Genomic DNA, 27,501 nt, shown 5'->3' on the forward strand with positions numbered 1-27,501 from the left:
AAGAGACGCACTTCCGATGGACGTCAGACGCCGCCCGGCGTGGGCCCCGCCCTCTTCCGGGTTTCCACGTGGTGTGTCCCAGAGGCCGCTGGGCCGGGACTCCCTTCCCCTCCCCCCTGGAGCCATGGGCAGCGCCGACGGCCAGGTGCCGCCGGATGTGCAGGAATTCCTCCTGGGCCACCCGGGCCTGCAGTTGTGCCCTGGCGGGGCCAAGGTCAGCTGGGAAGGGGCTGGGCCTCGGGTTTACGGAGGGGGAAACTGAGGCCCAGGGAGGGGAATGTGACACATCGAAGCGGGCCAGCGCTGCTCTCTCCCGAGTCCGGGGAGTTTTCCTTCTTCGGAGTCAGCGTGACGCCCTCTCCCAGACGACTCTGTCACGGGACTCGGGTTCGAATCCCGCCTCCGCCTCCTGGGCGACCTTGGCCAAGTGTCTGAACCTCTCAGGCCTTAGCTTCTCCCTTAGTAAAATGAAGGGCTTGGCCTGACCCGTCATGCGTTTGGCTGAATTCGGTGGAGGGCCTGCCACGTGGCCCCCTTTACCCGGCGGTACGTCCTGCCCTCGGGATTGGGGGCGACGCCGTGGAAACGCCGTCTCTTATTCTGCTGCCCACGCTCCCCGCAGCGCCTGTTCCGCTACATCGGACCTGCTTGGCCGGAGTGGATGAACTTTTAAAAAATACGTATTTTGATGACTGTATTTCAGTACGGCATTTCCTGCTTAGTAATCATTTTATGAACTTAAAAGCGTTCCGAGTAGGAGCCCGTAGGCAGCACCCCCTGCGCTCTCCTCGTTGGGGACCATCTGGTCAGTTTTAAAGGAGAAACTGAGGCTTGGAGCCCACTGGTGCCCAGTGAGTCAGGGAGTGACCGCCAGCCAAACCTTTCTGTTAAACCCTCTTAACGCTCTTTCCTCCCTCTTTCCCTTTCTTTTTTTCCCTTTAGAAGCATGGTGGTTTACCAGAAAGAGGACTTAACCTTGATTCCCATTTGGGTTCTGCTACTTCTCTCATAACCCTAGGAAAAGTCTATTTTCCTCCTCTAGATTTTCATTTCCCTGTTTGTAAAATACAGGTGCTAGTTCTCCCCAGCTTTATATCTTTTGGTCTTTATCTGCCCCTCCCCCAAAAAAATCTGCCCTAGGGTAAAATCTTCAGACTTGCTCTCTGGAAGGGCCTGCAGGTCCTTGGGTTCCAGCTTTGGGAGAACCCTGGACTGGGAGCCAGGAGACCTCTCTTGCGGTCCTTGCTCTGGCACTGACTTGCTGTGTAGCTATGAATCATAGGACTATAGATTTATATCAGGAAGGGAGATGTGAAGTCATTTCCTTTACCCCCTTCATTTTACAGTTGACAAGAGAGACCCAGAAAAGTTAAGTGACTTGTCCAGTCACACATCACATAGTATATATTGCAGGGATAGGATTCAAATCCAAGTAATCCTTTACATGTTTAGGCCAGTATCCTCACCATCCAAATAGGGATGATAATGTTTGTACTGCCTACCTGATGTTGTGAAGAAAGTGTCTTGCAACTTAATGCCATGGGTTATCGCTTCCACATCACAACTTTTCCCATTGTGGTTTTGATACATCATGGGGTCAGCGTAAGAAACTGAGAACTTTGGGGGAGTTTTGTGGAAGCTGCAGACAGCACAGGAAAAGTTTAAAAATTCAGAAATACATAAACTATATGCATTGTATAATATCAACATACTTTATCTTTTAATACCATAATTCCAATTTCTTCTCTGATATGGAGGACCAAAAATTTTTACATGGATTTTCCAGATCTTAGGGACACTGAGCTCCTAACTCCTATGATGTGGAAGGGAAAACTGTATTCCACCTTCCTTCAGAATGAAGTCCTGAAAGGAAATGACCCTTCTAACCAGCCACCCTCACACAGGGGCAGGATTCTGAGATTAGCAAGTATATGCACATTCATTCTTTCTCTTTTCCCTATCCTTCAGGTAAAATGCAAACTGACAGGCCATGAATTGCCCAGCCGACTTTCAGACCTCCAGGCCTACACCAGTGGTAAGAAGTATCAGCGGCTGATTCGCACTACCAAGACCTTTGACTATGAAGACTTTGAGCCACACATCGTTCCCAGCACTAAGAATCCGTATGTCCCCCAATGGAGGTCCCTGACAACCATGACCAAGTCATGAGAACAAAACCAGAAGAAAATTCCTGGGGATAGCTGGGTATAGACAAGGGAATGTTTTGAGGATGGATGTTAAAATAGCCTGAACAGGTTTAGAGTCAGTTGTAAAATAACCTACGGTCTGTAGTGGACTGCTCCTTGTTTTTCATGAACAGGCTCCAGAAGTGGCTACAGCAATGCCAAAAGTAGAGAAAGAGGAGATAAGAGTTAGAACTGGAACCAAGGACCTTAGAGATCATTTAGCCCAATTCTCTCCCTCTTATTTAACAAATAAAGAAACTGAGACTTGAGTAGTTAAATAACTTAATCAACATTACACAGACTCAGTGGCAGAACCAATTCCATGACTTAACTCCAAATCTCGTGTTCTGTCCACTTGCTTTAATGACTTGGATCCCAATTCTTTCTGCCAGGGAATAGCCAGGCAAGTCTGTAATATACATTGACCCATGACTCTTCAGGGTTTAAGATACCTGGATAGAGACCTCCTTATTAGCCCAAACTGCGCAGTGGGATTTCAGGTGGTAGAAGAAGAGGAAACGTTTTCTAGGGTTTATTGGAATTTGAGTGAAGAGAGCTCATTCTGCTACCAAAGCACACACTAAGCACCTGTGTTTTTCTGGCCATAGTGTGTGGATGTTGGGACATCCATGCTGTTTTCCAGTTTTACCTTAACTGAAAAAGACAAAGAAATCTGAAAGGGGCGGGGAGGCTCTTTTCCTTTTCCTTGCCAAAGAAACTTGTTAGTTCGCACAAATGGATTGTGTGGTAGAGTGGAAAGACCGTGGTATTTGAAGTCAGAAGACCTGGGTTCAAATTCTGGTTCCATTACTACTTACTATTCATTTCACTTTTAAGCAAATTATCTTTCTTCTATGTCTTATCTGTAAAATGAAGGGATTAGATGACCTGTAAAGTCATATCCAGCTCTAAATGAATCTGTGATTCTGTAATCTTAAAATTAGGGTGTAACCCAACTTTCCATCTTTCTATTCTTCAGGCACCAAATGTTCTGCACACTCACCCTTCGGCACATCAACAGGCTTCCAGAGCACATCCTACGTCATGTCCAGGGCCAGCGCTACCAGAAAGCTTTGCACAAATGTAAGTAGCTAGAGTTGAAGCCAGTGTGGGGGTAGTGGTATAACACCCCAATTTTTTTTAACTCTGGATGGAGTTTTAACCACCTCACTTCTAGAGCTATTTACCTGGGGCAGAGACCCTCAGTCAGAGGGGCATGACCTTAGAACATTAAATGTTAACAGCTGGAAGAGACCTGGGAGAATGTCATCAAATCCCTCATTTCCTTAGAACAGACCCTGACAAACCAAAGTCATAACGTATGTTACAGTCTCTTGATTCCATCTCCAGGGCTCATTATTCTTCTCCTACTATGCATTAGCCCCTTCTGACATGGGCAGGTGTGCTCATTATCTGTTACAGTCCTTGATGTTCTTCCAGTAGGATAGCATAGTCTAGATGGCTCCTGCCTGCTACCTGCTAGTGTGTCTTTATCCACCCTGACTTTGATTTGAGAGCACCCATCATCCCCAAAGCCCTATCATAAGCCCTCACTCAATGCTTTCTAAGCCAAAGGTCATTAGGAGTGAAACTACACTCAGTTCTAGCAAATTCAGGTGCCAGACTGATCCCCTCCCCACTGCACATAACCCTTCCAGGTGCCACATAGCTGAGATTTAAGGTGTTCTCAATTCCTTGTAGTAGGTACTTAACGTTTTGTGGAACAGAATTGAGTTTTCCCAGTGCCAGCCTGAACATTTCCTCATGTATGCTTCATTATTTGCTATATCTCCACCTGCAGCTTTCACTTCTTGGCCATCAGATGACCACACTTTCAGCAGTAGGAGAGGTGAGGGCAAAAGTAGCAGCAAACTGGCCCTCCGTAAGAGCTAGATTGGTTTTACTGGTCCTGTTTCTGGTCCCAGTGGGAAAGAATTTTCTTCTTTAGGTAACCTAGGGGCCAGGGCAACACTCCATGACTCACTTGGCCCCTGGGGAACTTTGCTGGTTAAATTAAGGTATAGTGAATGCTGGGAGATCTATGGCATTTTGCTGGTTTGTTTTCCTCAGATGAAGAATGCCAGAAGCTAGGTGTGGAGTATGTTCCTGCCTGCTTGCTGCACAAGAGAAGGAGACGGGAAGGCCTGATCGATGGTGACCAGCAGTCCCCAAAAGAGGAGGCTTTCTGGCAGCCTGAGTCCAGTGATAAAGAAGACCAGAGTGATGACAGCATGAGTGACTTATACCCAGGTGAGCTGGACAAAGTCCTCTTTCACTTCTAACATTTAGTATGTCAGAACTAGGCCTGTTATTCTCTTTCTGTCCCTTGTTCTGTGGGTTGGCTTTTTAATTTTGATGTTTACCTTGTTATCCCAACTCTTTCCCAGTCTTTTCATAGTGATAAGTCAGTTTGGAAGTAATTCACTTCATTTTGTTTTTATTTTTTTGTCAATGTAAAAAAAATCAGTAATTCCACCCTGGATCCCAACAGATCTTATGTGCGTTACTTAGTGCATACACTACAGTGTGTGGCTGATACTATTGATGGGAGGGGGAGGGGGGCACACAAAACCCTGCAGGTAGCACAGCAGGGAAGCTCTTAACACCACACTCCAAGGTACACATATATTTATTAAAATAGTCTTGACCAGGGAAGTAACTGGCATCCTCTTGTTATAGCTGAGCTGTTCCCTGAAAAGAACCCAAGTGAGAATGGAGATGTTACAAGGAACTACTTGACAGACACTGAAGAGAGCAAGCTTTCAAGAGAGAATGGCATCATGAACAGAGGAGAGAAGATGGAGGTGGACAGGCCAACATGCACTAAGAGGACAAAGGTAAAAGTGCGCCAGTCACAACATATCAGTACATTAGCAGTTTAGGTCTTAATGAAAGGCAATAAAGCTTAGTGTATAGACCATTGTACCTGGAGTTGTGTTTAATTACTGGTCTGTCTTTGCCACAGATGAGTTCTGTGATGTAGTGGAAATCCCTTAATTAGCCAGGACCAGGCTTCATCAGAGTTGGAAAAATTCTTGGAATCACAGATTTAGAGGTAGAAGTGACCTCAGATCAGCTAGCCCAACCCCCTTAATTTATATTTGTAGAAAGTGAAGTCCAAAGTCTCCTCCTGGACTTGGTGCAATATCAGTCAGGCAGTCAGTAATTGGCAAAGTCAAGAATCAAGCCAACGTTCTCAGACTCAAGTCTAGTGCTCTTTCCTCTGTGTTACTACACTGTTGCCCCTTTTGTCAGTGAACATTTTATTAAGCACCTACTATGTGCTAAGTGCTGATGATAAAAAGAAAGGCGAAAGACAGCTTCTATCAAGTATATAATGGGGGAGACAACAGAAAAAAAAAATACAGGATAAATAGGAAAGAATTAAGAGAGAGAAAGCATCAGAATCAAGAGGATTTGGGAGAAACTTTCTGTAGAAGGTGGAATCTTGAGATTTAAAGGAAGCCAGAAGCAAAAGTATTCCATGCATGGTGGACAAGCCAGTGAAAATGTCTGCAGTCCAGAAATGAGTGTTTTATTCAAAGAAAAGCAAGGAAACCAGTGTCACTAGATTAAAGAGAGTGGAAAGTAAGGGACAGGTAAGGTATAAGGAGATAGGAAAGGAATGAGGGAGATTAGGTAGTGAAAGGCTTTTAGGCTAAATTAGATCTTACATTTGATCCCGGAGATGATAAGAAGCTTCTAGAGTTTATTGATTACTGGGGAGAGGGCATGTAGTCAGACCTATGCTTTAGGAAAATCTCTTAAGAGTAGAAGATGGACTGAAGTGGGGAAATGTGATGAAGGGAAACCAACCAACAAGCTATTTTCATGGTCAAAGATAAGGACCTGCACTTGAGTAAAAGCAGGGTGTGTGTTTGTCCTTCATTGCCGAAGACCATGCCATCAGAGAAATGATAATGTGACTTGCACTTGACTTTGTTTTTTGAGTGAGGGAGAGCTGTGCAGGTCACCAGCCTCACTTCTCCTCCAGAGCCATCTGAATCCAGCAACCAGATATTCATCAGGATGACTGGAGATGACCCAGGGAGGGGCAGTTGGGGTTAAGTGACTTGCCCAAGGTCACACAGCTAGTATCAAGTGTCTGAGGTGAGATTTGAACTCAGGTCCTCCTTTCTCCTGCACTGGTGCTCTATCCACTGCACCACCTAACTGCCCAGGGTAATAGCAGTATCAGAAGAGAGAAGGGAATGTATTTTAGAGATGTTATAAAGGTAAAATTGACAGGTCTTTGCAAGGACCTGGGAAGATAGTGGTGCTATCTTGTAACTAATAAGTGAAAGTAATAGGGAATTTTGGAAGAGTTTGGGAGGAAAGATAAATTCAGTTCGGGGCATGTTGAGTTTAAAATGTCTGTAACACATCCTCTTCAAGATGACTAATGGGCATTGGGAGATATGAGACCAAAATTCAGCAAAGTTAAGCTACAAGTAGATCTGATAATCATGGGTGTAGAGATAATTGAATCCATGGGAGTTGATGAGATCACAAAGTGATATAGTACAGAGAGAAGAGGATCAGGATGAAACTTCTAACACCCATGGTTAATTAGCAGGTATAACCTGGCTGAAGATGCAGCAAAGGAGACTGAGAGGAACAGGTCTGATGTTTAGGAGGAGAACCAGGAGAACAGTATCCTAAAAACCCAGAGAGGAAAAAAAAAGTATTAAGAAGAGGGTAATAGGGGCTGCAGAGAGGTCAAGAATGAGGACTGAGAAAAGAGCATTAAATGATTGGGCAATTCTAAGAGATCCTTGCAGGCAACCAGGTGGGGCCATGGATAGAATGCCAGACTTCAAGTCAGAAAGATTCATCTTCCTGAGTTTAAATCTGGCCTCAGAAGCTAGCAGGATGACCCTGGGCAGGTCATTTAACCCCAGTTGCCTCAGTCATCTCATCTGTAAAATGACCTGGAGAAGGAAATGGCAAACCACTGCAGTATCTTTGCTAAGAAAACTCCAGAGTGGAGTCATAAAGAGTCAGACACAAATGACTGAACAACAAATACACTTGCTAACTCTGGAGAGAGCAATTTCAGTGGAAGGACAAAGCCAAACTGGAGAATGAGAAAGGAGAATCTGTTGTAAATTGCTCTGTCAAGGAATTCAGCCACAAAAGGGAGGAAGGATATGAGATAGGTCAACTTAGGGGTTTTTGAGGATGGGTGAGACATGAGTGTGTTCTTAGGCAGTAGGGAAGCACCAGTAGATAGGGAGAGAAACTGAAGATAGAGTTAGGATGATAGAACAATCTGCTGAATAAGACGGGATGGAATAGGATCGCTTTGCAAAGCTATTTGTAACTAAAGTGTTGCCTTTTACAAAAATGTTATAAGGGTTAAAATCTAATCCAGCATTTGGGAATACAGAACAGGCATTATAAACTAACAGATTTGGGGTTAAAAACCTGATTTTAGTGGGGGGGGGGGGTTTAGTGCTATTTAGTGCTCTTTTACCTACTTGTCGTGGAGCAACTAATCATCCAGTCATCATTTATTATGTGCCTGTGTGTCAGGCTTAGTTGTGGCAGCGTGGTGGTATAGCGGATAGAGCACTGAGCCTGGAGTCAGGAAGATCTGAGTTCAAATTCAGCCTCAGACATTTGCTAGTTGTGTGACCCTGGGCAAGTCACTTGACCCACATTTACCTCCATTCCTCATATGTAAAATAGGAATACAGTGAAGAAGGAAATGGCAAGCCACTCTCGTATCATGGGCCTTACCCATGGGCTTACCTGCAGTCAGATGTGATTGAATGACTGAACAATAACAACCACCAAGTGTCAGGCAGCCTGCATTCTGTCAGGGAAGATGTACCTGTGTACATGTTTATACATCTGTATAGTCAACTACATGTTAGGTAATTTGGGGGTGAGACACTAGCAACTAGCACAGGAATCAGGAAGCATTAATCTGTCTGGGCCTTCTTTTCTCATCTGTAGACTGACTCCATGACCCTAGTTTAGGTGAAAAGAAGGGACAAAGCTGTGTTTAGCCCCAGGATTCAAGTATCTTCCTTTTTCAGAGATGACACTGATTTTTTGGTTGTGCTTCTTTCACAGAAGTCAGCTTCGATGAAGGAGCTCAAGGATCATCACCGAAAACCCAAGCGCTTCAAAAGAGGAACAGAAACAAACTGATTTTTTGTATAATTGAAATAAAGTTGATGAACTTGCGCCATTCTGAGCTACATGTAGAGCGGTGGTTACATTCTCCAAACAAGTGGTCGTGCCCAGGGGCCTTGTGGCCAAGGCTGTACGGATGTGTCTTCAAGCAGCCCATGTAGTAATAAGCACAGCTTCTGCCTCTGGGCCTCACATTTATTTCCTGATCTCATTTTGGACATTCCATTGACTATGTGGTCACACTAGATACAACAAATGCCATTATTTTATTTTGATATTTGTTTCCAAAAATCAAAACATTTTCAAATACAACTAAGATATAAAATACAGCATAAAATGAGATTTATACCTAGTCTTTCCCACATGAAGCAAAAAAAATTTTCAGAACACTTTTGCCAAAGCCAATTGTTGGTAAATACAAGTTTCTGTCCCTGCCCCAGGCACTGGACCACTAAAATCACAGGGTGGAAAAGAAGCAGCGGAGCCAAAGGGACACTGTGATCATGGGGAAGGATCACTGATGGCAGCACTGTTTCAGATGCTCAAGTCAGTCCCACTTCTTCCAACAGTAAAAAGCCAGTCTGTAGAAGAGTAGGGCTAAGGAAAACAGGCTGCCTTGGTAAAGATGTTGCTTACAAAGAAAAATCTAACTTGTGAGTAGCAGTTGATGGGCTTGCTATGCTAGATGACATTAGTAACGAATGGGAACAAATGGGGCCTAGAACCAAAAAAAATGCCTTTCTTTGGCTAAAACACTTTATAAACCATCCTTTCTTAAAATGAGTATCTCAATAATTAATCAAGAGAATATTGAACTTATTTAGTTTAATTTACAAATATTTGAGGAAACAGAGGAGGTCACTGTTTTGCTAGTTGGCTTGGTAGGAACAAAATCCTCCCAGCTGCACCGTGGGCCCAGCGTGCAGCGAGAGGCTAGAAAGGAAAACTGTCACAGAGATTGATGTAATACTTTCAGAAATGGCAAGCAGAAATTCCATCCCTTCTCCTTAGGTACAAGTAATCAGAAAAAGGTTTCCATTCTTCATCCTTTGCAATTTCCAATAGTCTAAAACAGTCCCATTAATAAGCAGAAGGGAAAGGCATAAATAAAGTGTCAGCTTGGGATTCTTGGCCCAAAGATAGCCATGTTGACAGGCCCTGCCTTATACACCTGCATTACAGGGAAGGGCTTACAGTAGGAAAGGAACTACTATTTGGAAAAGTTCAGGATGCTGTGATCCTGGAAACTCCCAAGTAGGAACTAAATTTCCAGTATTAAATATCCCCTCGATCAAAAAGGAGCCACTAAGTTCACTGCCACCCAAGTAACATCAATTTTGGCTGCACAGGAAGGATCTAAGGAGTGGGGGAGGCACTGCAAGAGAGGTTTTAACTATCTCTCTGTAGCTTTATACTGCAATATAAAACACAGGGATACTTTTAAATATGGGATTGCAACAACCAATATACTGCCCCCCAAAAAAGAGAAACACAGCATAAGGCAATGTTAGAAAACTTTAAATACAGGATCAAGATCAAATCAGTAAGGCATCACACATCTTTTTAAAAACTCAATTTGGCTGTATGCAGTGTAGGAAAAGAAAAAAAAATCAAAAATTGAACAACAAAGCAACAGCCTCCTGAAATGGTAGACCCTGGGAAAAAAAACCAGTTCCTGGCCACAGCCTGGGAAAAATCCTAAAAGGAAAAGTCTTGTGATGGGAGCTGCTAAAACCCATTCAGAACTCCAAAAAGGCCTTCACAGTAAGCACAGTAAGGTCTTGCTCTGTGAGAAAAGAATGAGAGGCACTGGTCTGAAAGCTTAACTTTCTTCCACCCCAATTGGTGCTAAGAGGAAGCCTTTAGAAGAAGCCACTATCATCCTACCTGAGATGCTATGTTCCAACAGCACTCACCACCTAGCATGTCAAATGTATCAATGAGGTCTGGTTCACTGCCTGTGAACCCACTGGGAACAACTGCCCTGCTCTTATATTCCAAAAGGCCATAGCACCTTATTGCAGTCAGTGCCTAAAATAAAGTCTTCAACAGGCTCCCTTTCAAAATCTTAAACCACCAAAGTTAAATCAGTGCAACGTTAGTGACATGGGGGAAACATTGCCTATACAAGACTTAGGCCAGTCCAAAGAGCTTTGCTGATGTGTCTTCATACTACCCGTTACATGTCTGCCTCATGGGGGCCCTACTGTGTCAGTTCTAGTAGAGTGTTAATACTGTATTTCTTTGGGCTTCTGTTTGACTTGTTTTAAATCATTTTTCCTACAAAAATGTGAAAAATAATATTAAAGCCATTATAGGGGAAACTTTTTTTACAAGAAAGTTTTAAAATAATGTAATGTTTGGCCAGGGTATCTCAAATCAGTTAGTAGTTCTAGCTAAAAATGTAAACAAACGAAAAAAAAACAAGAGACCACCATAATGAATGATACAGTTGTGTATCTGCTCACAGTACAACTTGAAGGTTCAATTTCTCTTCCACCCCGCCCCCCCCAAAAAAATGAAAAGATAAACAAAGGCCAGGATCAGCCAAGCTGCCCATGCAGATGAATTTCTAGAGCCCTTGGCTAAAGGGTGATATAATAATTTAGGCCAGTCACCCTAAAAAAAAAAAAAAATACTAAAATTTGGGACTGAGCATGCCTCCAAAGCAGATTTAACCATCAATTTCAGATTGTGTCACTGTAAATAAAGTTCTCAAAACATCTGTGCCTTTATGAGGGGAAGGGAGTCAGGTACGCAAATGCTGGCAGTTTTGTTGAATCCACACTGTCCTTGACAGCCACTGGTTTTACACAGGGCAGGGACATGGGGGGCTGTTACCACTCCTTCTTCTTCTCATCCATGGAGACACCACCAGGGCCCAAGGCAACCACAAGAAGCAAGCCTCCAATCACTGACATGGTTTGGAAGAAGTCATACTTGAGGAAGTCATGCATGGGCTTATAGACTGGGATGGTCCAGAAAGCGTTGAAATAGACGTTGATGCCAAACAACCAGACGACCAGAGTCAAGGCAGCTAACTTGGTTTTGAAACCAATGGCCACTAAAATGATCAAAGCTGTGCCCACGATGTTCTGAAGAATCTGTATTGGTTCAAAATAAAGAAAATTCAAGATGAATGTAGGGGAGAAAGAATCATAGAATCTTAGAGGCTATCTGCTCCAACTCATCCCTCAAAAAGAATCCCCTCTATGATACACATAGCTGGTCATCTAGCTTTTGCTTGATGGTTTGTAATGTTATGGTTAAAGTAGATATTAAATACCCTGTCAAGATAGAGGAATCTGCTGCTAAAGCAATCAAACATAATATGGTTAATGCTTGTTATGTAAAAAGAGAACAAGGATTTCTACCAAATATATGATGAGAACTTTTTAAGATTAAAGGATAAATGAACTACAGAAGACAAAAGCAGGACCTGAACACTTCTGTGAATAAAGGGGGGAAAAACCCTAAAGGCAGTAAGAAATACCAGCTGGAAGACTTCATAAAGGCAAATCCTTCTACCTGTCCACTTAATCCCAATTCTTTGCCTTTTCCAGGATCTTACTTCAGCTATCACCTTGTTTCATGCATCTTCCATTCCTTTCTCTTCATGGGCTCTTTCCTATCTGCCTACAAATATGCTCAGGTCTCACTAATCCTAAAAGTCTTCCCTTAACATTCCAATAATGCACCCAGTTATTCTTTTCCCCATATCTCTTCCCACTTCCCTGCTAGCTAAACTATATCAACATTGGCACCTCCATCTCTCCACCAAGCCTGATTTTCCACAAGGTGGACTTATCACCAAGTCTAGTGACCAATGCTATTTTTGACCCACCCAGCTGACCATTTATATTCCTACTAGATGCTCTCTCCTTTCATGGATTCACTACACTACTTTGCTTCTCCAGTTATCTCTCCAATTACTCTTCTCTTTCCTTCATTCACTCCTTCTGACCTCTCTACTTGGCTATAATCCTAAGGTTTTTCTCTTAACGTCTACTCTCACCTGTGGCAATCTTAATCACCTCTATTCAATGACTCCTCTATCTCTAGTCCTAAGATCTCTAAGCCCCACACCTGCTCCTCCTGCTGTCTTATGGGAGGAACATCTCTGTCTACAAGTCCTACAAACTGACAGTTTGAAACCAAGTGCCACTTTCCCCTAAGGCTGTTCCTCTTTCTAATGTCACTGGTCTTCCAAGCTTACAACCTCAGGTTGACCTTTGACTCCTCTTTCACTTCCCTGTCTAATCAGATACCAAGTCCGACAACTCCTGCAACACTACACCCTTCACCTTCAAGGACACTCCTATACTCACTTGTTAGCATTTCAGAACGGGCCTTTAGCATGGCCCATTCTAACATGGGCCTCATGTTACCAAGATCAACAGTCTAACAGGTCTTCTGGCTATCACATCTTCCCCAGCCCAATCCATCCTTCAAATTAGTATCAAAGTAATCATTCTAACACATTCGAATTGTAATTCTAATCATGTCACTCCTCTGCTCAAAATTTTGAGTGCCCACTGCTTGTCTCTCAAGTAAAATTAAAAGTTCTCAGTCCCACATTCAAGGCCCTCCACAGTCTGAGACTGCTTTACTCTTCCAGTCATATCATATTACTAAATGCAGCCTACTCTATGCTCCTAGCCAAACTGGTCTACTCTGTTCCCCAAAATGTGCCCAACACTTCCAATGTCCTTGCTCACAATGATTCTTATAAATGGAATGCTCACTCTCCCCCCAATTCTTTTTTCACCCATCCATTAAAGACAAATTCATAATATCACTTTCTCCACAAAACCTTCCTGGATTACCTTAGGCAGCAATAACTCTCAAGTGTCACTCAACACTTTATATTATACTTCTCTAATACACATTACCTAGGTTTGTGCTACATCCCCCTAGCCAGTAAGCTCAGTATCAGATTTAAACTTTGTATTTATGCCAGCATCAACACAATGCCACACCCAATAACAGTCAAACTAGTTATCACTACAAGTTGCCTTCACACCCATGCCTCCAGACAGTCTATTTGAATGCCTGTCAAAAATATGTGACACTCCTTTCCTTGTACCAACCTTCCCCATCATCCATCCACAGGCTTCATAGAAATGAAAAGTAGCCCTTCATAAAAAAAATAATTAGGGTTTCAAGTCTCAGATCTCATTCAACTAAGGACTCAAATTCCTTCTAAATTATGTGGATTCTTCTCAGTCTCATTTAAAAAAAAATACATACATTTACATATGTTAGTGAAGATTCCTTAGGGAGCCAACTCCAAAGAAAAGGCAAATGCTTAACTTGAATCCTACAGGAAAGCTGGTCCACTATGCTAGCGGCACTAGTACTCAAACCTATGTGTAGGTATCAATTCTTTATGGGCTCAGAAGCTCCACCTGCTGCCTTCCTCACTAGTAGTTGAAACAGACAATATATCCAAGGTAAACCCCCATTCCAATGCTTTGTACCCAAGAAAATAAGTCAGGATCAAGAATATTATGTGGCAACCAAGAAGCCAATAAGAAACATCTTTCTTTGAAGAACAGAGGCTGATTTTTTAAAGGAGATTCAAAATACTTACAGAAAAGAAGCTGGCATCAAAGTGAAGAAGGGTCATGAACATCAGGACCAGCAGCACCCTCCCTCCAAGCTGCATGTACTGCTTGGGTGAGCTCTCCCGCATGGTGGGGACCCCTGCAAACATGCTCTTCCCTTCGGATCGGGACTCAGCCAAGAGCAGCAGCAATCCTCCTCCGAGAGCCAAGTTCCTGGACACAAAGGAGTAGAAACAACAATATCAAAAACTATTAGCAAACCAAAGATCAAAACTCACTGGGCCTCGAAAAAGCGAACTAACCCAAAACCAGACAGGGAAATCCCTTAATCAGTTTAGGGATTGTAACTTTTTTCTTCTCTTTGCCTCTCTAAGCAGGCAGAGAGCACTGGATCTGCTGTCAAGAAGATCTGAGCTCAAACCTAGCCTCAGACACTTACCAGTTATGTGACCTAAGCAAGTCAGTTAACCTCCCTGCGCCCCAGTTTTCTCAACTATAAAATGGGAATAATAACCCCATCATAAAAAGTTGTGAGAATCAAATGAGATTATATTGTTAAGTGCTCAGCACAGCGTCTGGCACATATTAGCGGTTTAATAAATGTTTCCCTCAATAAATAAACAAAAAAAATTTTTTTTTAATTTTAAAATGTTTCCCTCTTCCCTATGTGCTCAAAGATAGGTAAACCATCAAAGTTGCCGTGTACCCAAAAGTCCCTACAAGCTACACCATTCCAGGCAATCACTGCCCTCTGTTAGCAAATAATGGCAGTTTAGTCTGCCAGGTCTGCACAATAGAGTAGAAACAGCACTGATATGGCCTTGCCTGGGTCTGGTCAGAAGTCTTGTCTGTAAGTGGCACTGACAGGATTAAGCCAAACATTCATGAACCTATCTAACTTGGGAAAGGGAGCCTGCTCTTACCATTTCACTCTAAGCTCTTAAGTGCCTGACTACAGGAACATAAAAAAAAACAATCAACCTTTATCCATCTTAACATTCACAATGAACATACCTCATCAAAAATTTGAGATCCCATAAAATGCTGTATGCAATTGTCTGTTGAAGAAAACCAAGAACAGATAGTATTAGTCTTAGCATTTTCAAATTCTTGTTTGTCTGTAACCCCAGAAGAACTATTCAAATTACTTTTACAACATGCTAGAAGTTGCTTAAAGAAATATAAAGGATGTCTGTAATTACCATACTTTGACTTAAAGACATAATTGCACATTGGCTCTGGTGTTTTACAGTGTCATTACATAAGACAGTAAAGGAACAAGTATTCTTGATGCAGTTAAATGACAAGAAAATTTGGCCTATAAATTCACCTCAGTATTACCCATGTGGCAAATGAAATTTGGCAAAATGGAAAAAAGAGAAATAGTGTCTAATTTAATATTGGATACCCAGCCATCTGAGAAGTATTTTAAGAAAAAGAATTCAAAGGCACTTTTCAACTAATGCTGTTTCTAGAAAAATCTTAAGTATCTTCAGAGGGAGAGGGGGTGACTAGAAGTCAAAGAGCAAATTTGCTGGTGATATCCAAACATCAAAAATAATTTTTCAAAAAGCCTCACTGCACTGGACCACAGAAAGCAACAACTCACCTGTAATGCTATAATTCCAAAGAGTCCAAAGCAGGCATACTGTACAAAGTTTCTGCTCAGTACCAAGATACAGCCAGCTAAGAAGTGGGAGGGTAAGAATTAATGACTACTAGGAGAATAAGTAACTAACATTTTCTAGAGGTACTACAACTTTTCCTTATGTATAATTATGGTGGAAAAACACTCCCCCCAACTTAAAACAACCACTAGGTCCTTTGGGTATTGGAAAAATAAGATAGCACCAAAGATGAGTTCATGGGATCTTAGTTATTAAGCATGCTGGTTCAAGCAGGGGATCACATGAGGGCTTACAGAATGAAAAATTTTAAAAAACACATTATCTAGTAATAAACATAGCCGACTACTTCACTATGTAGAATTTTAACTTCCTCCATGATAAATTTCTTTATTTCTTTGCCTGACAAACATATATTTATATTTGAATCCCTACAGCACACTATGCTACTCATTTTTTTGACAATTAAATTATACACTATCTTATATGGCTAGTTATTTTACCTGGTTGATTCGATCCTTAAGGCTAAGCTCCCCCTGGAGCTGGGTCTGGGCCTAATTCTTCTTTTGTATTTTCCATAGTAACAACATAGACATTTATGTGTTTGCTAATAACGAAGAAATTTTATAAAGAACAGAAGCCTTTAAAAAGCCTCAGGAACTCAATATGATCTCCACCTTCTGACCGCGATGGAGTTCTAATACAGTTAAATGAGAGGACAAAAACACCCACTTTTCCCTACCAATTTCATTAGCCAGACACCCAAGCGTGAAACCTAAGCAGAACTTTCTAGTCACTTACTCAACTGCCCAAGCAAGTTTAAGAACACGAAGATGGAGGCAAGGATGTAGCCACAGTTCCAGGTAGCATCAATATAGTCTCTCTGTTCACTCCACTGGAACCACATTCGGATGCCATCTTCCAGAAAGGTGCTAATAAGACACAGGCGCGCCACATGAGGGAGGTACTGCTTCGTGACTCGAAGAAACTATTGAGACAATAAAAAACAAGACAGTGAAAGACTAGTAACGGAGAAGCAGGAAGCCCAAACTGCAAGCCAAAGACATGCAAGTCCTCCAGCTTTCGATGAGCGAGCATTCATCGGCTGTTTTCCTTATTAGTTTCTTGATAGCAGTCATTTTCCAAGCACTTGAACAGTTAGTTCGTATTTCAGAGAGCCATTCTATTAAGAGTCTATCTACGTATCCATGGAAATGAATGACTGTACTCAAACACAGAGCAGGGGCAAGCTATGGTGAAAGCCTTTCTCATATGCCTTTGACAACGACCCAATCCTTTAGTTCCAGCAAACCTACCTAGGTGGTGATTAAAGACCTACAACTTTATGTCCCTAAGACAGGAAGTACAGCTTTGGTTGTATAAAGAATCAATTTAACTGCATTCAATGTTATTGTTAATATGCTGGTCCACCAGAAATTCTGATGGAATGATTTGCTCACTTACTCCATTCCAAATCTCAGGTGAAACAATGACAAAACCCAGACACCGAAAAGAACTACTCTGTGGTCTATTAATGAAGACGGATATTCCTAAAGGATCTAAAGCTAATAGAATCTGTGTAGTTATTTTGTGTCATCGGCTATATACTTGAGTGAAAATGTGAACATGAGATTTTTTTTAAGGACTATAAACATGATGTTTAATAATTAGGAATGTTATAACAAAAACAAAACCACCCATGGAACCTTAATCTGATTACCTCCTACTTCAGAGAAAGTTTTGTGATTGTTTTTTTTAATCAGATAGGAGAATTAGTAAAATAACTAGCAGGTGCCACAAAGGAAAAAGTGTGGTTATGACTGCCTTTGATCCCATGCTTATATGAGCATTTGTGCTGAGACACATGTACACTGTAAAATAGCACACAAAGCTGCCATTACATACAACAACACATGCACTTCTTTTACTAGTCATGTTTAAGATCCAAATCAAAAAGAGGATAGGGGGTGTAGAGAGGGACACCTAACATAATAGACATCAAGAAGAGACAGAACACCCACATAAGTGATCTGCCAGAAAGTAACAAAAGATATGCCAAGTAGTTTGAGTCTAAAGGGTGGGTACTTGTAAACAAACCGAAGTATTCTCTTCCAGAACTAACACCACAGTTGGAATAGTGGGGAATGTGGAAAGAGGAGCTCCTTTTATGTGACTTCCTAAACACCAACGTGTATAAAGCTTTAGAAGCTTCAAACCGAAACAACAGAACAGAAGCCTCTGGTAATCAGTGTCTAATTCAACTTTTAACAACAAATCAAATGGAGGCTTCTTTCCTAATCAATACTAAAGATAAGCCTTTCCCTTTTACCACAAAAGGAATCATGGAAGATTTTCTCATTCTTGTGACAGGAAAATGGGTAAGACAGAGGAAAAAGCAGAATTGGTAGGGAATAGAGGCACTGCCAGCCAACTTCCCTCAAAATTAGTGATGTATCCCACAACTAAAAGTTTGAAGCCCTAAGTTAAGATCTTACAGGAGTTTTTTACAAAATCTGTTCCACTGTTTAGATCCCAAGTTATGCTACTCTTTAAAAAAGAATAGGTGAAAAGAGAGGAAAAAAACATCATAAAACACGATGAGAGGCTGACAGCCTATGACTCTAAATTGTCTTTGTAATATATTCATTATATAAATATGCTCACTAAATCTAGTACCAGACTGAACAGGAGGTATGATAACATTTGAAACTATACACACTTTCTAGTTTCCATCTAATGTACCAAATACTCAACAAATGCTCAGCAACAGCCTGATCAGCTACAATCAAGGGAGAACGTAAACGGAGATGTAGGTAGGGAGGGAGTTACAAGCTCCCATTTTAGTATTAATGACCCTTAAGAAGCACCAAGCATATGGTACATGGAGATAGATGGTTGTCTGAAAGTTGTAAAACAAAACAAAACTTTCTCTTAAAAAGATGATCGGGTAAGATCTTAACAGGAGGGCCCCACAAATAATTTAAAAATAAAAATAAAGACCTGACATTTCCAAAGTGCAAAGACAGCAAATACAGCTAAGACATACAAGTTAAGAGGCTTTAATACAACCCTAGAAAGCATAATTATAAAAAATGTTGGCTTGATTACATACTAGACATGTCTACTACTGACATGTTTGCACATCCACCAGCTTAAGAGTTGTTTGCCTACTCAGTAAACAAGCAACAGAGTAAGCGTTTATAATCCAGACTGCCCTTCTACAGCAAACAGCATAATTCCCAACACTCATACAGGGCAGGCAGGCAGACTTCTCAGCTTTGTCTCAGTTTGAGAGCCTAACAATGAGGACAATAAAAAATTCAGAACAACAGGCAACAACATTCAGATTAATCGCAGTGAAAACTTCAGTCCTGAAGAACAGATGATTAAAGATGCTTCTTGGTACAACTGTGAGGGACTACAGATATAAGCCTGCTGAATACACTGTCAGGTATGATTGCTTTGTGAATTTTGCTGAATTGGCTTGCTTTGTTTCAAAGAAAGATATTGGGAAATTACTAGTGTAAAAAAAAGCATCAATAAAACAAAAAAATCCTCTTTCAAAATAATCCCTTGGATGTTCAGGTCAAGGACATAAAGTAGAAATTGGATATTGCTCATCCCCTCATACAGAGTTATATACTATACAAAAAAAAAAATCTGACCCTACCTATCTTAGAAAAATTTTAAAAAAATTTTTTAATCCCACAAAGCCAAATTTTAAAAAAAGTTATAATCTTAGAAGTAAATACTGATAAAGGCTACTAGGTTGCTATAAATTCCCAGAGTAAACAAGCTGAGTCAGGATATTGTAGTAAAAAGAACATTGGCCAAGGAGGCAGGTTCTAAACCCAACTCTGATACTAACTGACTGAAATTTTGAGCAAGTCACTTCTGAGTCATTTTCCTTATCTGCATATGAAAGATCTGAGTTATATATTCTCTCTAAGTACCCCCTGAATTCTAACATTCCAATAGATACCTAGATTTAGGGGCAGTTTAAGTTAGGCTACACATGAATTCACATTCATAGTTCTCTTTTCATTCTGAGCAGAAAGTTGAAATTTTATTTAATAAAAAGATGGAACCATCTTTTTTTCAGTCCTATGCCTTACCCTTTTCTTTAAAAGTTACTGAGGCCAAAGAATTCACCACCTCATGGCAAATCTGATGATGCTGCTATTTGACTACAAATCATATAACTCTTCAGTCTCCAAAGAATTAAAATCCCAGATGACCCAAAGAGCAATGGTAGACCCAAGCAGGTTGCAGCATATTACTAGCGATACAAGAAACAGAAAAAAGATACCACCCAAGGGACTGGCCAGTCATGTATCAAAAGACAGATAGCCCCAGCATCTACAGAATATTAAAGGACCTATAAATATTTAGAGGTCCTCAAGTTCACTGGTTAGATACTTATGTAAGCTAGTCAGTCAACAAACATTTATCAAGCATCTGCCAGGTATTGGGCTTCAGCGAGGATATGAACAAGAATCATACATGATGAAAATGTGTGGACGATTTGCAGAATGCACCCTGAAATGAAATATCTTCATTGCAAGATTACCAATTCACTAAGTATTGCTTTACCCTTTACTTTGGGAACAACTTCTCAACTAAGCCTTAGGATATCTTGAACTACAGTCATTTCCTTTACAAAGGGGAGTCCCAGATCCACTCATCAATCAGTAAATGACGACAGCATAGACTGATAAACTGAAACAAGCTGAACAAGGCTACATTACTCACACTCGGACTTCCCAAGAGCACACAGCACAAGAGGTATCGAGCATATTACAACACCCAAACTACCAGATGCTAACATGCAAACGTAAACAATGCAAGCACCAGGCTGCAAAATCAGGCTGACGTTCAACAAAAAAATGTGAAGGGAAAACTCAGTCTGAAACTAACCGATGAGATCTTGAAAGGAAGGAAGATAATACAATTAGTTAACTGTCACAGGGCAAGATTTTCATTAGAAGTCTCTAAGAACCTTACAACCAAGTAACATATACACACAGAAAGGGCAGTATTCTAAAGATTAGGAATATGGTATTTGTTTAAATAAAGCAGCACCTTGGTGTGTGTTTGGTGGGGGAGAAATACTTCAAAAGAGATTGTAATGTTCCTATCCAACCTGCTGAAAGTAAGGTAGATTTTTGTAGCAAAAGGGAAAAAAGATGAAATTGAAGGAAACCTCAATTATTATTAATCAGATCTTCATCCAAAAATGTGACAAGTTAGTTATCTTTTAGTCATTAAAGTTTCAGAATCTCTCTGCAAAGGAGGCATATACACAGAAGCAAAAATCCATAAAGCCTAGAAAATTAAAGCCTATGGCCAAAATAAAAAAAAAAAATGTTGAGTCAGAATTGGTCCAGGCAGGTGACTCATACAAATCCTGCCAACACAACTCCAGGGTTTCCCTGGGAAGTCTCCCACCTGAACACCACTCAGCAGGTTTGTGCTAGAGCAACAGAATGCAATTAGAGGTGATCTGGTAGCAATACATGGGAGGCAATAGTTTAGTTTTTTTCCTTTAGTAAATAAACCATGAGAATTTGTGAAATAGCTGAGGAAAACTGACTACAGAAATAACACAGAAGAGAGCATTATTGTAACTATTTCATTTTCTACAGAAGCCAAACTATTTGGAAGGTTAAAGGCTCAAGTAAAAACAAGAAAAAAAAGCTAAAAATAAAAATTCTACTACTGCCAGATCAATAGAGAAATAAATCAATGTTATTTACCATCTAATTAGGTTGCAAAAGCAATAAATTTACAAGTCCCATGGGAGATTTCTTACAAAGGACTTGGGGGAAATAAAGAAAAGCAGGACCATATCCCTATAACCAAAAACCTATCAACACAAAATAGAAAATATGGAAAGCAACACACAATCCTAAACTTGCTACTTATATAGATGCATATGCATTACTCATGCTACTGCCAAGGTTATCCAAGACATCTAATACTTGTCTTAATTACATACAATCAAAATTTGTGCTACTGAACACATGCTCTTTCTACACTAGTGTTCTCAGAGCAAGGAGAAACTATTGATTGAGAAAGGATCATAGAAGCTAATCCTTTACCACAATAATCAACTAATTAGAAGTCATTCATTTATTCCACAAACACTTAGAAAGTATTCTTGTTTATGAGCACGTAAGTGTTTAAAAGTCACATTTTAAGCCATCCAATAGGTTTTTAATAAAGACACATTTTGAATTATTCTATCAATCACAAAGATGCATTATGGGCCTCTGGTGTGCCAGGTCCTTGGAGTTTTACACTAAAGCCTGTGTTTCCTTAATCCATTCTCTAATAGCTTCTCAGTGAAGCAGCAAACCTCAAGAACTTTACAACACATCGTAGGAGCAAAAGAATCCTGGTGCTGAATTACTTGGTCAATGAGCTCAGCACCAGACACACTGTCTGTGATCAAAGCTGTCTCCATATATTCTGCACAACCATCAGAGTTAGGTTGGTTCAATTATCTCTCACTGGACTGAATGTACATACTATTCACCAAGGGAGGACACTACAGCCTAAAGCTAAAACTCTCAGGTGGGACTCCCAGTTGTATCTTTGATTTACAGGTCAAACAAACCCATTCACATTCAGGTGCTTTTGTTTCCTTAAAGCAAGGTCAGAGAAAATGGATCTGTCCTTCTATCATCTGAAATATTAATTCAGCATTATTTCTCTGCCTTTTATACAATCCATCTTAAAAGTCACAATTAATATAGCATTGTCTGCTACCTAAGATGAGAAATCTGGGGGGTTGGGGGGCAGAGCAGTCAGAGGGAACTGTCAACTCTGTTGTAAGTGTTAGAGATGGAAGATTCCAAGAAAACTAAAGCCCCCCACAGAGATGTCATTTTTGGCATCACTTACATATCCAATGCTTTCCATCTTACCAGAAGCAATAAAAAGCTCCTTCCCTTTATTCTCTAAAAAAGAGAAACTGACTCCACTGAATTTACACAAGGTGTTAAAAAAAGGACAGTTAAAAGGACTCACCTCAAACTAGTGAAGTGACATCAGTTCTCTGTGGACTGAAGATGCTCAAGCATTACTCAGTAATAAACCTATAACACATATTCTAGCCCTGTCCAATATACAATTTACAATAGCCAATATACACTTGGCTACCGCCTCAATCTAATTTATTACCGACAATTTTTTCTTAATTTCTGGAAGAAAAAGAGAAAAAAGGAATCACACGAGGACCTGATATATTCCTAATGGCTTAATTAAAAAAAAATAGAAAATAAGACAAAAAATATTACAGAGAGTAGTAAATTAAGTAAAAAAATTTTTGAGCAGCAGAATGAAAGTTTCATCTAAGGCAGTAGCTAGAAAAAAGACTTATGAAATGTTGCAAAACAGTTGTCATACAGGCTGAAAGTTGATGGTACATAGATCGGATAGCTCTAAAAGGAGAAATTTGGTACTTGGGAAACAAAATGGTGCCACTAAAAAGGCATTTTTTTCTGACAGCTATTGGGCAAAAAATACATGCAATTCGGCAGAGATCAATTCTTTATATTAGTATGCATACTTTTCTCCCCAAAAACGATAGTACATAATGAAGGTGCATTATACAAACTTCATAATGAGGACACAAACTCAAGAGATGAAGAATGACCGGAAGGTTTCCCCAATTATAAAATTCATAATCCATAACCAATTTGGAAAAAGAGATACTAATATCAACCCCACAATTAAAGTTTCTCCAAGAAAAACTAGCACTAACTAGTCTAACCTTGGCTAAATATGCCTAAGGAGAAAAAATTTTAATTAACCTACCTTTTACTTACTTTTAACTCTGACAAAACTCCATCTGTGTTCAGAGGATTTGAGAAAGTACAAGTAATGGGAACAGGGTTGGGCCAATATCTGCTTACACAGATTATTAAACTACTTTTCCATTTGTAAATATATCAGACAACTATTGCATTCAAGTCATATTGTGCTAATTTTGCCAAATGGGAGATACTGGCAGCTTTACATGCCCTCCCCTTCAGGATTTGATCTTGCTGATCTTGTTTTAAGGACTTTTAACAACTGCTCAATTATCTATTTGTTCCAAGGTTTTCCCAGGAGTGTCACCTGTACACTCCAGAAGGGGAGTAAAAAAGGAAGACTGGTGCAACACACTCTTCAGAGGGTACATGCAGCAACTGCCTATTTAAATGGATGAAGGGCAGAGTCCATCCAATAATACAGAGAGACCCTTTGATTCAGCACTCATCTAGCAGAGAATGGATACTTGTTAGATATTTCAAAAGAGGTGCAAGGCAGGGTTGAGGCCTGGTTTCCCTTTAACTCTGGTTTAAAAGTACAAATCTGATCCCCTATGACCTACAATCTGACTGAACATGTTCTAGACCAAACCTCCTGGGCCTTCCAGAGCCATAACCTGGATCCAAGAGAAATAAGAGACAGAACCTCTTGCCCATTCTGGAGTCAGATTACCCCAACCTTTTAGCCCTTTCCCTAACAGCATCACCTCTAGTCCAGTGGATTTTTTCTTTTCTGGGAAGGGGATGGGGCAGAATAGAGAACCCAGATAAGACAGTTAAGGAGTAGGTAAAAAAGGAGGAGAGCCCATATTCTTAATCTTGAAATGACCAAACCCCCAAGCATCTCAAAGATTTGACCAACCTGCTTAGGAGAGTAGAGTCCAAAGTTGAGCCACCCTATGTACTACCCACTACCCCATCCCCCAAACCTAAGCCTTCCTGCCTACCTGCTCTGAAGCTGGGGTCCTGTTTCACCAGAACCCATTTGCTCAAATAACAGTAGGGCTGGAGTGCAAGAGTAAAAATCCAGAGAAACTGCGGGAAGTGGGGAGGCCTAGCTCCAGTGGCAATTTACTGAGGAAGTGTATATTGTTGGGGAGCGCTAAGAAGAGGAAAAAAGGCCTTAAGGTCAAAGAACGTTACCCCAAGGGGCAGGAAGAACTTTACATAAGGGGTTTCAGGCAGAGGCGTTATAAAAAGAGATTGCTATCCAAAGGGATTAGAGAGACCATAAAGAAATGCAGAAAAAAATGCTGAGACCCTGAGAGAAGGTGGGGAACTGGGGGATGGGGGGAGGTGTTAACAGAAAGGACTAGGAAAAAGAACTGCGAGTAAGGGGCAAATATTAAGCCCTGGGGAAATGAAACAGAAATGAAAGGCTTACAGAAACCTAAGAACAATATTGCAGAAAGGCTGAAGTGGGGGGGGGGGGGGGGCCATGATAGAAATAGTTCATAGTTCTGGAGATAGGACATTAAGTACAGAAAATACTGGGAACTGGAATAGCATTACATAAAGAGGGAGAGGAGGAGAAGGGCAAGACCCAGAATATAAAGGCCTGGGGGGCATGGCAGGCATTATGGGAAGTTGAGGTGGTACACAGAGAAGGGAGAAATCCCTGGGGAGTAGAGAGGGGTTACCTCCCAAGGGGGCAGAACTGGTGGTAAAGGCACTGGGGGGCACAATACAGACAAGGGGGGCTCCTAAGTTGGAGGGCAATAGACAGCTCTGAGATAAGGGAGGGAGTGGAACAGTTCTGGGAGCAGGAGGAGAGCCCTGGGGAAGGTGACAGCGTAGAACAAGGGACTGGGGGGTACAGCAGCACTGTATAGAGGGAGGCTTTGCAGTATGGTATAAAGGGGGAAACTGGGGGCCGCAGACATTAAAGGAAGCTAAGGAGGAGGGGGCAGTGGGGCTTTGGAAGTGGACGACAAAGTATCAGTGGAGGGTAGGACGCTGTGGGGGTGAAAGCAGACCACAGGAGGAGCACGGGAGAAAATCCCGGGGGCACGCTGGAGAGCTCTGGGGGTGAGGGACCCGATATCGAGGGAAGCACAATAGGGAGGGGGGGGGAGCGATCTGGAAGTGGAGGGCACAGCAGGGAGCTCCAGGGGTGGGGGCACAATATGGGGGGCAAAGAATGGAGCTCTGGGGGTGGGGGCACTGTAGCAGGGGCGCGGTATGGGTGTACAATGAAGAGTTCTGGGGTGGAGGCAGAGCAGGGACCTCTGGGGATGGGGGAGTGGTAGGGGGCTCTGGCCTAGGGGCGCAGTGTGGGGGTTCAGTACGGAAAAATGGGGGGCAGAGGAGGGAGCTTTGGGGTGGGGGTGGAGTGGGGGGGCGGACTTCGGCCGGGACAGGATCAGGGGCCTCCGGAGGAGGGGGGCGTCCCGGGGGTCCGGATTGGGGCGGGGCCGCGTGAGTTGGGGGAGGCGCGGCCCGACCCCGGGACCCCGGCCCGCAGGCCCCCCGGCCCCGCCGTCCCTCCCGCCCGGCCCCGTACCTGGTCCGCGACGTCCTCGGCGGTGCCCATCAGGTCGTTCTGGCCCATGGCTACGGCAGCGGCGGCGGCGGCGGGAGGGCTCGGCTCCGGCTCGGGCTCCGGTTCCCTCCCGTGTGTCGCTGGCGGCGGCTCCTCCTCCTCCCGCTCCCGCTGCGGCCTCCACAGGAAGTGGCCTCGGCCTCCTCGGCGGCGGCGGCGGCGGCGGCGGCGGCTCCTGCTGCTGCCACGTAGGCCAAGCCTTAAAGGGGCCGCAGCACAGCCCGCACCCGGCCTGGGGGGAGGGGGAGGGCCTTAAAGGGCCCGTAGCAGACTCGGACTCCCACCTTAGCCCGGGGCTAAACCGGGGCGCCCCGCCGCGGGGGAGGGGGACGGGTGAGCTGGGGGTAGGGTGGCAGAGGTTCTCCCCCCAGCTCCTCCAAGTATTTAGTTCAAGGAGGGCAGCCTCTTCCTTTCACAGAAACCTAAGCTCAGAGAGGGGAAGTCACTTACCCAAGGTCGCACAGCTAGTAAATGGCTAGGCCAGGATTGGAAGGCAGATCTCCTGACTCCAGTCTAGTCATTCTAGGCCATTCCTCTCTCTTGACAGACAGGGAAAGTGAGACTCTAAACGAAATTTGCACAAATGAATAGCAGAGCTGGGATGAGTACTCTGGCCCTTGACTCCAAATTCTGGGCAGTTTACACCCTACGGCTATGGGGAAGGGATATAGAGGTATGAGGTGTTCAGTCTTTATGGAGTGAATGAATGAATGAAAGAAACAAGTTTTAAAGAGAGGCTCACAGGAGGAAACATTGGACCTGCACAGATTTTTAAAGGGTTATAATAGGAAGGGGGCAGTAATGTCTGGGGGTGAGGGACAGAAGTAATGGGAAATGGAACTCTATACAGAGAGGGAAACTGAGGCCCCAAAAGAAATTGATCCAAATTTGCACCAGTGACAGAATTGAGATTTGTACCCTGGTCATTGACTCTGAATCCCAGGCAGTTTGTACCCTACCGACTGGGAAAGGGATAGTGATATGAAATATTCAGTCCTTATGAAATGATTGAATGTGTTGTGTTTGTCCTTCATTCTCGAAGAAGACCATGACATCAAGATGATGACATGACTTGCAGTTGACTTTGATTGGAGGGAGGGAGGGCTGTGCAAGGTCACCAACCTCACTTTCTTCTCCTGAGCCATCTGGGTCCAATGGCCTGCTATTTATCAAGGCAACTGGAGATGACCCAGGATGCCATGGAGACCCTGGGCCTTTCAGGCTTAGATCTTATCACAATCTTACTGTAAGTGAGATACATCCGTTCAGTGAATGGGCTTCTTTAAGCAGTTGCTCAAAGGGTGGCCCCTTTAATCAACAAAAAAAATCAAAGTGGATTCCTGGGTAAAAGAGAAACAATCACTATTTAGTATTTAAATCCACTCTGTGCTAGGTAGGTGAGAACTTGTCCAGTCTATGTGCTCCAGAGTGAATTGGGTTTGAGGCTTGATCTTTGAGTGAGAAATGTAGCCAGTAAACCCAGAGGAAAAAAGGCAACTTTGGGGCATGAAATGTACCTTCCCCTGGGTGGAACACTGGAGCAGATGAGGGAGGAGGCAGAGGAGGAGGAGGGTCCTAAAGTGAGGCAGGATTTCTTCTTTTTTCTGAAATATATCTGTA

General features: G+C 42.4%; 2 protein-coding genes across 2 annotated transcripts; one reads left to right on the plus strand and one right to left on the minus strand.

Moving 5' to 3' along the window:
* Positions 1-16: 16 nt before the first annotated feature.
* SURF2 (surfeit 2) lies at positions 17-8,391 on the plus strand. Its single transcript, XM_072632849.1, has 6 exons — positions 17-214; positions 1,969-2,123; positions 3,166-3,269; positions 4,257-4,436; positions 4,866-5,023; positions 8,268-8,391. Exons 1-6 carry the CDS (start codon positions 17-19, stop codon positions 8,343-8,345), a joined length of 873 nt encoding a protein of 290 aa, XP_072488950.1. The 3' UTR covers positions 8,346-8,391.
* Positions 8,392-8,577: 186 nt separating this feature from the next.
* SURF4 (surfeit 4) lies at positions 8,578-26,092 on the minus strand. The gene is made up of 6 exons (XM_072632850.1): positions 25,843-26,092; positions 16,324-16,510; positions 15,507-15,583; positions 14,912-14,955; positions 13,924-14,110; positions 8,578-11,434 (listed from the first exon to the last, which is right to left on the minus strand). The coding sequence occupies exons 1-6, from the start codon at positions 25,888-25,890 to the stop codon at positions 11,168-11,170; spliced, it is 810 nt and encodes a 269-aa protein (XP_072488951.1). The 5' UTR covers positions 25,891-26,092; the 3' UTR covers positions 8,578-11,167.
* Positions 26,093-27,501: the final 1,409 nt, after the last annotated feature.

This window comes from Notamacropus eugenii, chromosome 1 (genome assembly GCF_028372415.1).
Source record: "Notamacropus eugenii isolate mMacEug1 chromosome 1, mMacEug1.pri_v2, whole genome shotgun sequence".
NCBI lineage: Eukaryota > Metazoa > Chordata > Mammalia > Diprotodontia > Macropodidae > Notamacropus > Notamacropus eugenii.

Excerpts from the sequence above, each read along its gene's own strand:
- SURF2 (XM_072632849.1), top strand. The coding sequence starts at position 17 with ATGGACGTCAGACGCCGCCCGGCGTGGGCCCCGCCCTCTTCCGGGTTT. Across the intron at positions 3,270-4,256 it reads CCAGAAAGCTTTGCACAAAT|ATGAAGAATGCCAGAAGCTA; the intron begins GTAAGTAGCTAG and ends TGTTTTCCTCAG. Across the intron at positions 4,437-4,865 it reads CATGAGTGACTTATACCCAG|CTGAGCTGTTCCCTGAAAAG; the intron begins GTGAGCTGGACA and ends CTCTTGTTATAG.
- SURF4 (XM_072632850.1), bottom strand. The coding sequence starts at position 25,890 with ATGGGCCAGAACGACCTGATGGGCACCGCCGAGGACGTCGCGGACCAG. Across the intron at positions 14,956-15,506 it reads TTGGAATTATAGCATTACAG|ACAATTGCATACAGCATTTT; the intron begins GTGAGTTGTTGC and ends TTTCTTCAACAG. Across the intron at positions 14,111-14,911 it reads GATCTCAAATTTTTGATGAG|GAACTTGGCTCTCGGAGGAG; the intron begins GTATGTTCATTG and ends CTTTGTGTCCAG.